Source organism: Malus domestica, chromosome 12 (assembly GCF_042453785.1).
Source record: "Malus domestica chromosome 12, GDT2T_hap1".
Taxonomy (NCBI): Eukaryota; Viridiplantae; Streptophyta; class Magnoliopsida; order Rosales; family Rosaceae; genus Malus; species Malus domestica.
The window spans coordinates 1,054,631-1,066,722 of record NC_091672.1 but is presented as its reverse complement, the minus strand read 5'-3'; the positions used below and the strand labels follow the sequence as shown (position 1 = coordinate 1,066,722).

General features: G+C 35.4%; 1 protein-coding gene across 2 annotated transcripts; it reads right to left on the bottom strand.

Moving 5' to 3' along the window:
• Positions 1–1,154: 1,154 nt before the first annotated feature.
• LOC114819267 (probable inactive leucine-rich repeat receptor-like protein kinase At3g03770) lies at positions 1,155–5,793 on the bottom strand. Of its 2 annotated transcripts, none has more exons than XM_029090271.2 (8): positions 5,441–5,793; positions 3,571–5,134; positions 3,266–3,399; positions 2,859–3,099; positions 2,542–2,747; positions 2,393–2,445; positions 2,086–2,197; positions 1,155–1,711 (listed from the first exon to the last, which is right to left on the bottom strand). In XM_029090271.2, the coding sequence occupies exons 2-8, from the start codon at positions 4,901–4,903 to the stop codon at positions 1,433–1,435; spliced, it is 2,358 nt and encodes a 785-aa protein (XP_028946104.2). In that variant the 5' UTR covers positions 4,904–5,134; positions 5,441–5,793; the 3' UTR covers positions 1,155–1,432. The 2 variants fall into 2 exon arrangements, with proteins under 2 accessions (XP_028946104.2, XP_028946105.2); XM_029090272.2 differs by lacking the exon at positions 5,441–5,793 and adding an exon at positions 5,297–5,404.
• Positions 5,794–12,092: the final 6,299 nt, after the last annotated feature.

The following is a 12,092-nucleotide window of genomic DNA, read 5'->3' as shown; positions in this document are numbered from 1 at the left end:
ATTGCCCGTGGCACGTGGAATGGGGAGAACCTCAAAGTGCATGGGTGCACATGTCAAGCATGATCTTTTACCTTGGTTAGGAGAGAACAGAATATTTATGTTTTAATAAAGAAAACGTGCACGCATTTTACCTTGGTGGCAGATTGACCGTTTCCAAACGACTAATTATCTAACTCATTATGTTAGAACCCTACTCTACGTCTTCCATAATTGCACAGAGATGAAATAAAAGAACAACAATACAAACAATTAATATTTCATTAATTGCCTGTCTTCTCTTACAATGTACTGTTTATGCTAATATCTAACTCTTAACTGTCACCACAAGATGATGCATCTGACATCCTAACACATTAACACTGTTTTTCGTAAAATAAGAAAAAACGTAGGGAAATGTCGAAAATATATACATAAAATATATAACACTGCCCTCTTTAAGTATTTGGTGATCAAAAAGTTAAAATATGACCACTTTTGACACAGTCTTTTAAATGAAAAAAATTACAATTTTATTTCTCATATATGCATTTTTTTTGCTTAATAGAATTTATATTTACACTAAAATATATTTAATATAAAGAGAAAAAAAGGTGCAAACTTAGAAGGGAGAATGAGAGAAGGATACATGGGAAAAGGCAGTGAACGTTTGCTCATTAGAGTAGGATGAATGCTCTTAACAACTAACCGTGCTACAGTTTATTGCTCCATGTAGTATAATTAAATAATAAGAATAATATTAGGTACATCAAATAATGTGGTACCAATTAAATTTGTACTTTATTCAAGTTGGCATTTGATTAATAGTTATAATAAAAATTTATAGGGTATAGAATATGTGACATCATCTGGTGCTTAGATTTAGTGCACGAATTTGACGTATATATAGCACTACTGAAATAATAATAGTTTAACTTTTTTATAGAGCAAGTGACTTGTAACTCAGTTGGTTAAGAACATTCACTCTTGCACTCGAGATTGAGTTTGAATCTAAACTCATTAAAATTTATCTTTTTGTCAAAAAGAAAACTATTTGTTTTACGGTTGGATCAATATATACCTTTGGTAGGGCTGACACCCTCCGGCAGCTACAATTGGAAAAGAACCGGAGCTGGCTGGGTGAAAGATTAGTTGTAAGTCAAAACATCGGGTACAAATGTAATAAGATGATGAACATATATAGACGGTCAAAAGTGATTGTTTACACTCCTTAATTTACAGTTGTGACTTGAAAACCAAGAAATCTCTGAACTGCTGCAGAACATAGATCACTGGCCGGCAAGGCAGTTTCCCCATCAATTGATCCCTTTTTATGGTCTTCAGTAACGTATGATGCTGGATATGAGCAATGTAACATCTTTCGCGGCGGAAGTCGTCATCTTTGTGTAGGTATCCGTGGTATGAATTCTCAAGCATTAAAAAAAACTCCGGTAACTCACAACTTGAAGGCGAGGCGTGGAGGTTTTGGAGATGAAACCGGAGAGTCCTCACTGCTCTGGGATTCTCCTCCTTGCCATGCATCCTGAACTTGTTCAGCATACTGCAAGTTCCACAGAACATCCTCAATAGAAGGCCTATCTGCTGGATCCTGGCCCAGACACCGAACACAAACTTCCATCATTGTCTTCACTGACAGATCCAAGCACGTCTGCTTAATCCGTGAATCAACTACGCTTCTTCGAGCTGCATCATCAGCTGTAAGGGCCACTTGTACCTGCATCATCAACGAATATATATAAATTGATTACTTGTTCCCATATTAATATATTACCCTGGCAAAGAGAAAAAGAAGAATTATTTTCAGAAATAATTATAAGGTTGAGTGTAACTGTAAGAAATTTTCTTTGTAATCTTTCATCTTTATTTTAGTAAATTTTTTAGTCTCTTGATCCTCGAACGAAGGCCAACAAAACGAGTTTGTGTTTTCTCTAGTAGTGAAATTAGCCAACACTTCTTCCATGAAAGATCGAAAATCATAAGGTCTGCGAGAGCATTGCAGGCGGCATGGGAGATATTGACAGGTCTTGTTTCCTCAAAAATTAAAATGAAGCTTTCGAAGAAAATATAAGAAAAGCAAGTTTCTTTTACCTGATCTTCTAAATCCTCGATTTGAGCCTCAGACTTAACCGGTCTCCCCTTGATCAGTTCCAGCAATATTACTCCAAAGTCATGAACATCAGTCCTATCGTCGTGTTTCTTCCTGTCAACCAACATAGCACAATGGTTACAAGCAATACTGCGAAGGTAGCGAGCAGTGAAAAGGTGTCGACAAGAACAAAGGCGTGCTAAGATTAACATCAAAAGTAATAGAATTAAGAAGTTCCTATGAATGGTGCATTTTAAGTGTTTTAGTATACATGTAACTTAAAAGTGATTGAAAATTTTCACTGCGGACCTTGCACCGGTACTAGAAGTTATGGATCCACTTGAAGAGACTCCATGACCACCCTGCAAGGAGAAGCGTAGCTGAAAACCGGTGCATAATGATTTGCTTCGAGAATTGAATTGACAACCCCAGTGAGTTAATTACAACATAATCTTTACCTGTTCCATATTTTCTTCTAACAGAGGAAGGTTGTAACTGCTAATTTTCGCACCAAAATTCTGATCCAGTAAAATGTCTGTTATTTTAAGATTACTTGAATATACACCAGGCATGATCCCTGTGTGCAAAAACTGAATGCCCTTCGCTATGCCAATTGCAGCTGCTATGCGTTGTGTCCACGCGAGTGATCGTCTGGGATGTCCCTCTTCCGGAAAAGAAAAAACAGAACGAAAAATTCCAGATGAATGTGTGAAATCAAAAGAAAAAAACAAGGTCATGGTGGAGAAATTAAATAAACTATTTCACGATGAATTACCAGATATCCAGCTCCGGAGTGTGCCATATGGTACATATTCGAAAACAAGAAATATTCTGCTGACGCTCGAATCATCCAAGTAACACTCAAAGCAGTGTCCAAGTGCGCTGACCAAATGGCGATGCCGTAGTTTCATAATCAGCTCTATGTGATGCATGAAATTTTGAGTGCTGTGACTTCCTTTCATTTTCAAGCATCTGATGGCAACAAAAGAACCATCCTTCAACTGGCCTCTGTACATCTGAGATCACAAAAGGGACGAAAACACCAGCTAACGACCATTTATTTAAGCTCGGACGAAATTCTATGATGTAATGCATAGTTAATCACACAAAACTGCATTCAAAAGCATCCACAAAAGCTCATCAATAAATACCACATGAAAGTAAGAGGTTTATGTTATGTACCTGTCCATGTGAGCCTTCACCCATGAAAGTAGACGTATCAAAGTTTTGTGTTGCGTCCTCAAGTTCCTCGAGTGAAAAGGTTCGATAACTTGGAAGGCCAAGCGCTCCCGTCTTCATTGTTTGAGATATATATCCTTTAGGTATAAGCAGAAGATCATATTATCAGACATTTTGAGTACACTGGAAAAATTGGCCAACCAGCATCCAGTATTTATGGTTTTCCTTTCTCATCGTTTATTTTTGCGTGTATGTGTGTGTGTGAGCATGTGTGAGAGCTAGAGACCGAGAGAGATATGAGAACTTACTTGCATCTGATAGTAACTTTGAGGTATATCCACTTGATGCATTCTCTGTTATTGATCTTGGTGGAGATTTCTTCAATGTCTTGTTGGTATTAATTCTTCTATATACAAGGAAAATCAGACCGACAAGTAGAACACCTCCGAAAATCCCTCCAATTATACCTATGGCAAGGGCTGCTTTGGAGGCTTTCTTTCGCTTGCTTTGGTCAGGTACGATTCCAACAGCTAACGCCCCATTGAGGCAAAATTGAACCGGATGTTGATTTTGATTACTAGTAGCTAAACAATTCCTTGCATACAGGACAACCCTGTCCTTAGAATCCGACTCAAGACATTTAGGTAAGCTTCCGGTCAAAAGATTCGAGGACAAATCCACAGCTTTAAGTTCAGCATTGCAAGGCAAATTTTCAGAAAGCATTCCTGTAAACTTGTTTCCCGAAATATTAAGATAAGTAATCGAAGGTAGAGATAGCAGCGATGGAGGAAATGGCCCCATGAACACGTTGGAAGAAACGTCTAGACGTTGTAGCTGATAATACGAGCTCAATTCAGCAGGGATGGAAGACCTAAACTTGTTCTTTCTCAGTACAAGGGTGACCAACTTTTTCCCAAGTTTCGGAAACTGAGGTCCAAAAGCATTATCTCCCACTTCAAGAACTTGAAGGTTTGTCAAACGACTAAGATCCGGCAGTTCCCCATGGAAACGGTTTTGAGAAAGCCCGAGAACTCTAAGATTTTCCAAATCACTCAATGAACTCGGCAAGGACGAATTGAACGAGTTCTTCTTCAAACTCAAAACAGACAAAACTGGAAGTGAACTCAGCCCTTCTGGAAGCGGTCCAGAAAACATGTTGTCATCGAGTACAAGCGTCTGGAGGCTTGTTAGAGAGGAAAGCTCTGGAGGGATGGTGCCATTCAAGAAATTTGAAGTCACATTAAGTATTTCGAGTGATGATAAACGTGCGATTTTAGCCGGCAAGGTTCCCCATAGACCAACAGAAACCAATGTGAGGACCTTCAACCTCGGAAGCTTAACCAGAGTTGTTACAAAGGAATCAATCGAAAAGTTTTGAGGCAACAAAGGAGCAGGTTTTTCGCCGATTATATGCAGCTGGGTTATGCTTCCTTCGTAGCATGAGACCGTAAAAGCAGCATTCACTTCAAAGTTGCAAAAATCTGTGTCGTTATTCAAGCTTTTCACAACGGGAAAGTTTATGAGTTGCGTAATTCTCAAAAGGGTCTGAGCTTCGGAGGATTGACGTTGTTCGGAATGACGAACTGAAGATAGAATGATAGCAAGAACCAAAGGCAGAAAAGAGAGAGAGAGTTTTGCCATAGCAGTTCCAGTTAACACATTCAGCTTCCCAAAACCATATACAGAAACCCTTTAAGCCAACAAGACTCCGCGCTTTACAGGTCGGAACACAAGTTTATTCAGGAATCAAGAAGGTTACCTTAGCTCAATGGATTGAAGATTGAACAAATAGTTCAATGTGACTTGGGATCCAAACAAATCCACGAAAATAATGATGGTTACAAATCCACAAGCTTTTGCTTTGCCAAATCCCTGTGAAAGCAAATTAACAAGAGAGATATGTCAAACATCTTAGAGAGAAGGGTCATTGCCCTACTGGCTACTACTAACCACACAGATACGTTGAGATTTCATTGGTTATAATTAACTAATCAAATAATTGTGACTTTAACTTCAAATGAAGTAAATATTCACCAAAAACTGCTCCAAAAAAACACAGGAATCCCCTCAAAACAAAAGAATTTCTAAACTTTTTAACTACATAAACATAAAGTATCTGATCAAACTGCAATAAATTGAAACAAAACCAACAAAATAAATAAATAAACAAACACTGACCTGCCTATTGCTTCAGTAAATCCCAAAGTTTTCGGAACCACCCATTGAAAATCTTAGTTACTGACACAGAAAAAGAGATGGATATTTCTTCTTTTCTTCTTTCTTCTCCACAAATCAGTTTCTAGTTTAAATACCACAACAAGACAATCTAGTGACAAGTGACAACTTGAAACTGACATTTTACATTTATATTTATTTTAGTTATTTTTCTGTGTTTTAATTTTTGCTATTCTGGAATATTTTTCTTGTGCTTTTTGGAAAAGCTAAACTCAAAAGGGAAGCCATACTTGGACTGCAACTGAAAGCAAAAGAAAGAAACAGAACAGATCAGAAGGGTCCGGAAGTTTTATTTCACTGTGACTGTTGTTGAAGAATATAATATAAGAACCTCGTCGAAAAGTTAACAAAATTAAATATAACTTATATTGTGTAGTTTTGCTCAGCATTCTTTTAAAAAAGGTATGACATTTCGTTATATCGAGATTTTTAATGATAAAATTATATAATAACGGTGAAGCATGCTAGAGGACAGTATTGAAGAGACAAGTAGTAGACTGTAAACCGTACATAAATCAACTTGCTAATAATATTCTCTGAATTCCAGATTGATTTCGAAAATTAAAATTTATTTAAATTGGAAATAGTGAAATAAAAAGGTAGCCATGCTTTTGCTTTCTGAGTGTGGTGGTGTGGTACTGGTGAGCTTTGGCTTTTCATCCACTCGTCTTTGTATGGTGTAGCCGTGGCCCACTCTCTCCACATAATCTGTTGCTTCTGGCTTTTATCAGTTGTTCTTCGTTCTCTTCTGCTAACCGTCAACTCTCTTGAGTGTCCTTCATTTGTATTTTGCCCCAAACAAAAAATTGTTACACACGTTTTATAATTAGTGGTGAGAAATTCTACAAAAGTAGTCACAAAACAAACCTACTACTTTTGTGGAGTTTGTCGTGTAACATAAGTTTCTTAAAATTTATATGCATAAATGTTTTGATAGAAGAAAAGAAAACTTCATTTTAATCTCTGACAAAGATGATTTTTAGATTAAAAATTATGAGTAAGATTAAAATCTAATTTGAGTCTCTTAATACATTAATAACCTTATTTATTAAGTATATTTTGATTTTTTTAATTATTTCTCTTTTTCTTCCTAATTTTTAATATACTATTTTTATTTCATTATAATTTTCATTTTTATTTCATTTATCGTAATATATTTTATTGTAAACATTTAGATAAATTAATTTTTGTTATACAATATATTTCGATGTACTTTGTCTTCTTCATTCAGGTACATTAAATTCATTATAATACATTTCAGTGCATATATTTAGGTACACATATTTCGGTACATACATTTTGATACAAATATTTAGGTACATTAATTCAATATAATACATTTCGGTACTAACATTTCAGTGCATATATTTAGGTACACATATTTCGGTACATACATTTTAATACAAATATTTAGGTACATTAGTTCAATATAATACATTTCGGTGCATACATTTCAGTACACACATTTCGGTACATTCATTTCGATACAAATATTAGGTACATTAATTCAATATAATACATTTCGGTGCTAACATTTCGGTACACACATTTAGGTACATTAATTTAATATAATACATTTTTATGCATATATTTCAGTACTAACATTTAAATACATTAGTTCAATATAATACATTTCGGTACACACATTTAGGTGCATTAATTGATTCTTTCAAGTTTGAAGAATGTTAAATAAAATTAATAAATTAAAAAACTCTTATTTGGTAAAAAAATAAATTAAAATTTGTATATTAATAAATTAATTTTTTTAATGGGAGATGTAACATCCCACATCGCTCAGGGGAGTGATCCTTAAATGTACATTCACATCCCTACCTAGCACGAGGCCTTTTGGGAGCTCATTGGCTTCAAGTTCCGTAGGAACTCCGAAGTTAAGCGAGAAGGAGGCCAGAGCACTCCCATGATAGGTGACTAACTGGGAAGTTGCTCGTGAGTTCCCAAAAAAAAAAATAAAACCTTGAGGGAATGATAAGCCCAAAGCGGACAATATCGTGCTACGGTAGTGGAACGGGCCCAGAATGTGGTGGACCCGGGCCGGGATGTGACAAATGATATCAGAGCCAATCCTTGGCCGGAAGTGTACCGACGAGGACGTCGGGCCCCTAAGAGGGGTGGATTGTAACATCTCACATCGCCTAGGGGAGTGATCCTTAAATGTATATTCACATCCCTACCTAGCACAAGGCCTTTTGGGAGCTTACTGGCTTTAGGTTATGTAGGAACTTCGAAGTTAAGCGAGAAGGAGGCCAGAGCACTCCTATGATGGGTGACCTACTGGGAAGTTGCTCGTGAGTTCCCAAAAAAAAATAAAACTGTGAGGGAATGGTAAGCCCAAAACGGACAATATCGTGCTACGGTGGTGGAACGGGGCCAGAATGTGGTGGACCTGGGCCGGGATGTGACATGAGACATTAAATAAAATGCACATTAATTATTTTGAATTAAGAACATATCAAGGGATTATAATCAATATGTAATCTAACACCAAATTTATTTTGAATTTCAATCTTCTTAAAGGACTAAAGTTAAAAAACTCCTAGAAGAAATTCCATTCTGGGTACGTTGTGTTTAAAAAAAAATGTTTAACGACAACATAAAATATGAGCTTCTCACAAGGTCTGATTGATTTTGTGTGAATATCTACAAAAACATTATTCTAAAAATACATGAGCTACTTACAATGTTTAATTTTGATTTTGTGAATCTCTACAAAAATCCTCACAAAACGTAACCTTGTTAAAATTCTTTCAGAACACTCTTAAGAAAGGTATGGCTTTAAAAATCCGTTATGGATCCCTCTAATACACGTAGTTATCTCTCTTTTTTATTACAAACGATAATGTTATTGGGTTACATTGTTAAATATTAAGAGAAATGAAGATCGGTAGGGATCAAACCCGCCCCAAGTATATTATTGCTTTCCACCACTTAAGGTAAAGTGCTATCTTATTTTATTATATATGCACTTGCTCCTTTTGCAGATTTGATCTAGAAAATTTTGTTTTTTTTTTTTAAGATTTTACAAACCCTTCATTTCCCTTCATTTCATGTTAAATTTTGATTATCTTGTCACGATTTTCTTCCATTTGTTGCAACGTCTCTCTCATAGTTTATTAGAACAACATGAAATGCACCAAGATTTCCTTAAAATAATTTAGAAATTATTGTCCCTAACTCAAGAAAGTGTGCGAACATCACATCAGGAGGACAATGGAGGTCGATAAGGAAAAGCATTTTCCAATGTTGTGTTTGTTGGGACACAACTGGATCCTCTAGGGTTTGAAAGACCCACTTACTTAAAGTGGAAGTATCAATCAACATGGAATTGAGAGCCTTTTAACGTCACATAAAAGATGAGAGTTTCCTTGTAAACCTATCACCGTCACACATTTTCTGATCCATTTTTTCTTTATACAAATGATATTCAACGAGGGAGAGTCGAACTCAAGACCTATGTATAAGGATTAATAATTTTAACTAACTTAAGTTTCTTACCATCTTTATCTTGTGTGTAAATTGGCCAAAACTATCATTTTTTTTTAATTTCAATTGTTGAATTGATCATTTTTCACTAGTTGATCACAATATCGTCAATTTTTTTTATCGTTGTAACAACTTTATCTTTTGTGAAAATTGGCCGAAATGATTATTTTTTCAAATTTCACTTGTTGAATTGATCAGTTTTCAATAATTGATCACAATATCGTCAAATCTTTGATCATTATATCATCAATGTTTAATTAATATCTTCTTTTTTTTTAATAAATGATATTATCTACACTAAGGGGGAAGGGATAGGCTAAGTCTCATAATGTGCTAGCAATAATGTGGTTCAAATTCTCCTTTGGTGAGAATCGAACCTAAGACCTCTCACTTACAAGTAAAGAGGAATATCATTAGACAATAATACTAAATGGCATGAGGTATCCCATACCTTGAATAGTAGACTTAATTCCTAGTGAGGCCTAGAAAGGCTAAATGCATTTCAGCCCACCCATGGCTACAATCAAATGGGCACACGTCCTCCCAAAGCTTCAAGCCAGGAAATCACTAGTATTTTTGCCAGCTTCGTACCTTAAACCAAGACCAGAAAGCATACCTGACTGGGAATTCTACCGCATTTTCACTAGACCACTTGTCGTAGTTATCCAATAATTTATTAATTTCTCATGAATTTCAGAAGTTCAAACCTATAATCATTGAGAATTCATTATACACTCCAAGATTTTTAATTTTCAATGGACATTGTTCTTTCATAAGACAAATGAAGATAGATTTGGTGGGTGATTAGATATGATATGTTTTATTAAAGGCATAGGCCCCCTGGAACAGGAGATCCACCTAGGTCATGTTCCCCTTTCACTTGATTTAGGACTCCACTCTAGTGCTATTTCAGTCCAGAAATTCTTATATTCGGCCGGCCGGACGAACACACCCATCCGACCTACATACATAAAACTCCACCTACCTCACCTCCTGCGTTCTCAGGTCCAACCCACCCCTAATTTGTGTCTTCAAGCCGTATGGGCCTGGTTGATGAGCTAGTTCGGATAAGTTGTGAACAATTAGGATGGACTTTAGTTCAGTCTTTTATTTGTTGTGTAAAAATATGAGATGGATATGATTAGACATGATGAATTATAAATCCAAAATAAAGTAGTTATCTAACCTATTCTTATGCATGAATTACAAGTTATGTCTTACATGTCTCTGCCAATCCACTCTTATCCTTAAAGCTCAATACAGCTCACCAAGCAGGCCCTATATGTCTCACCTCCTGCATTCTTAGATTCAATCCACCCCTAATTTGTGTCTTGAAGCCTTGAAGTCGTAATGTCTCTTTAGTTGCGAGATTCTCTCTCTCAACATTATACAATTCATTATCCACTAAAACTCAACTCGGATCTCATTTAACTCATTGAAACACAAATTTTGTCACTTTATTCCCTGAACTGAAACTCAACTCGTGTCTCACTTTGCCTTTATCGTCAAAATTCGTTAATTAATCTATCAAAATTGTTATGTGGCACAAATGAAACCCATTGTTGTTGAGATGGGTGTCATATGATTGAAAAATTAATAAATAAAACAAATTTAAGTCGAAGTTTTCTTATCCAAATAAGAAAATAACTCTTAACAATTTTTTTAGGAGTTTTGCCATGTAATAGTTTTAACAAATTTATTTAACGAACTTTAACAGTATAAAGGCAAAGTGAAACATGACACGAGTTGAGTTTCAAAAAGTTACATGACAAAATTTGAATTCCAAGAGGTCAGCGCAAAGGTTAACCAAATCCACCAACTTTTTTTCTCAAAACATGTAAGTATGGTACATATGAAAGAACAAATAACGAAAGGAAGCTCTACAACCATCTTATCTTAATTCAAACACTGTACCAAAGAAAAAAAAGGAGAGATTTCCGTTTAGTGCAGAGTGTGGAGAAGAATATATACTCGAAGGGCATTTCAATCTCTTCCAACCATCCATAACAATCGCGTTTCTCTTCTGTTACTGTTGCTCCTCCATCTGCATCGAACCATTGGCAGGCGAATAAGATATAGCTTATAAACTCAAACATGCATCAAATTCCAGTAATAAAAGTTCTAAGTATATCAAGCTCTGCACTTGCTTCACAAGTTTAACATATGGCTGCGAACTACGTTTCAAAGAATTTGAGAATTTGGTATATCTATTGATGCATTTTTTCTGCGTTAAACGAATTGAGAAATTAGGAGTTCAAATTTCTTCAGTGGTTAGATAGAATGACTGAGGACCCTGCCTAAGCAGCAAATGGTCAGGACCGTCAGGTTAAATATTCAGCATATACTTGTACATTTTAGGACTCGTACATAACTACTACACATAAAAGATGAGAGTTTCCTTGTAAACCTATCACAGTCACACATATTCTTATCCATTTTTTGTTTATACAAATAATATTCAACGAGGGAGAGTCGAACTCAATACCTATATAAGGATTAATGTTTTTAACTAACTTAAGTTTCTTACCATCTTTATCTTGTGTGTAAATTGGCCAAAATGATCATTTTTTTTTTTTAATTTCAATTGTTGAATTGATCATTTTTCACTAGTTGATCACAATATCGTCAATTTTTTTTATTGTTATAACAACTTTATCTTTTGTGAAAATTGGCCGAAATGATTATTTTTCAAATTTCAATTGTTAAATTGATCAGTTTTCAATAGTTGATCACAATATCGTCAAATCTTTAATCGTTATATCATCAATGTTTAATTAATATCTTATATTTGAATCTGATAATTTGTTTATTTTTTGCCGTAGCATGAGGTATCCCAAACCCTGAATAGTAGACTTAAATCCTAGTGAGGCCTGGAAAGGCTAAAGGCATTTCAGCTCACTCATGACCACAGTCAAATGACACACGTCCTCTTAAAGCTTTCAGTTAGGAAACCACTCGTATTTTTTATTAAGGCAGATACTGAAAGAGATCAGCAAGCTGTTAGTTAGCTAAAATTGTTACACTTTAGTTGTGGTTTTTCTGTAATTAGTTGTAGGAGCTAAGGGTATTAAGAGTATTAATGCATCAGGTTTCT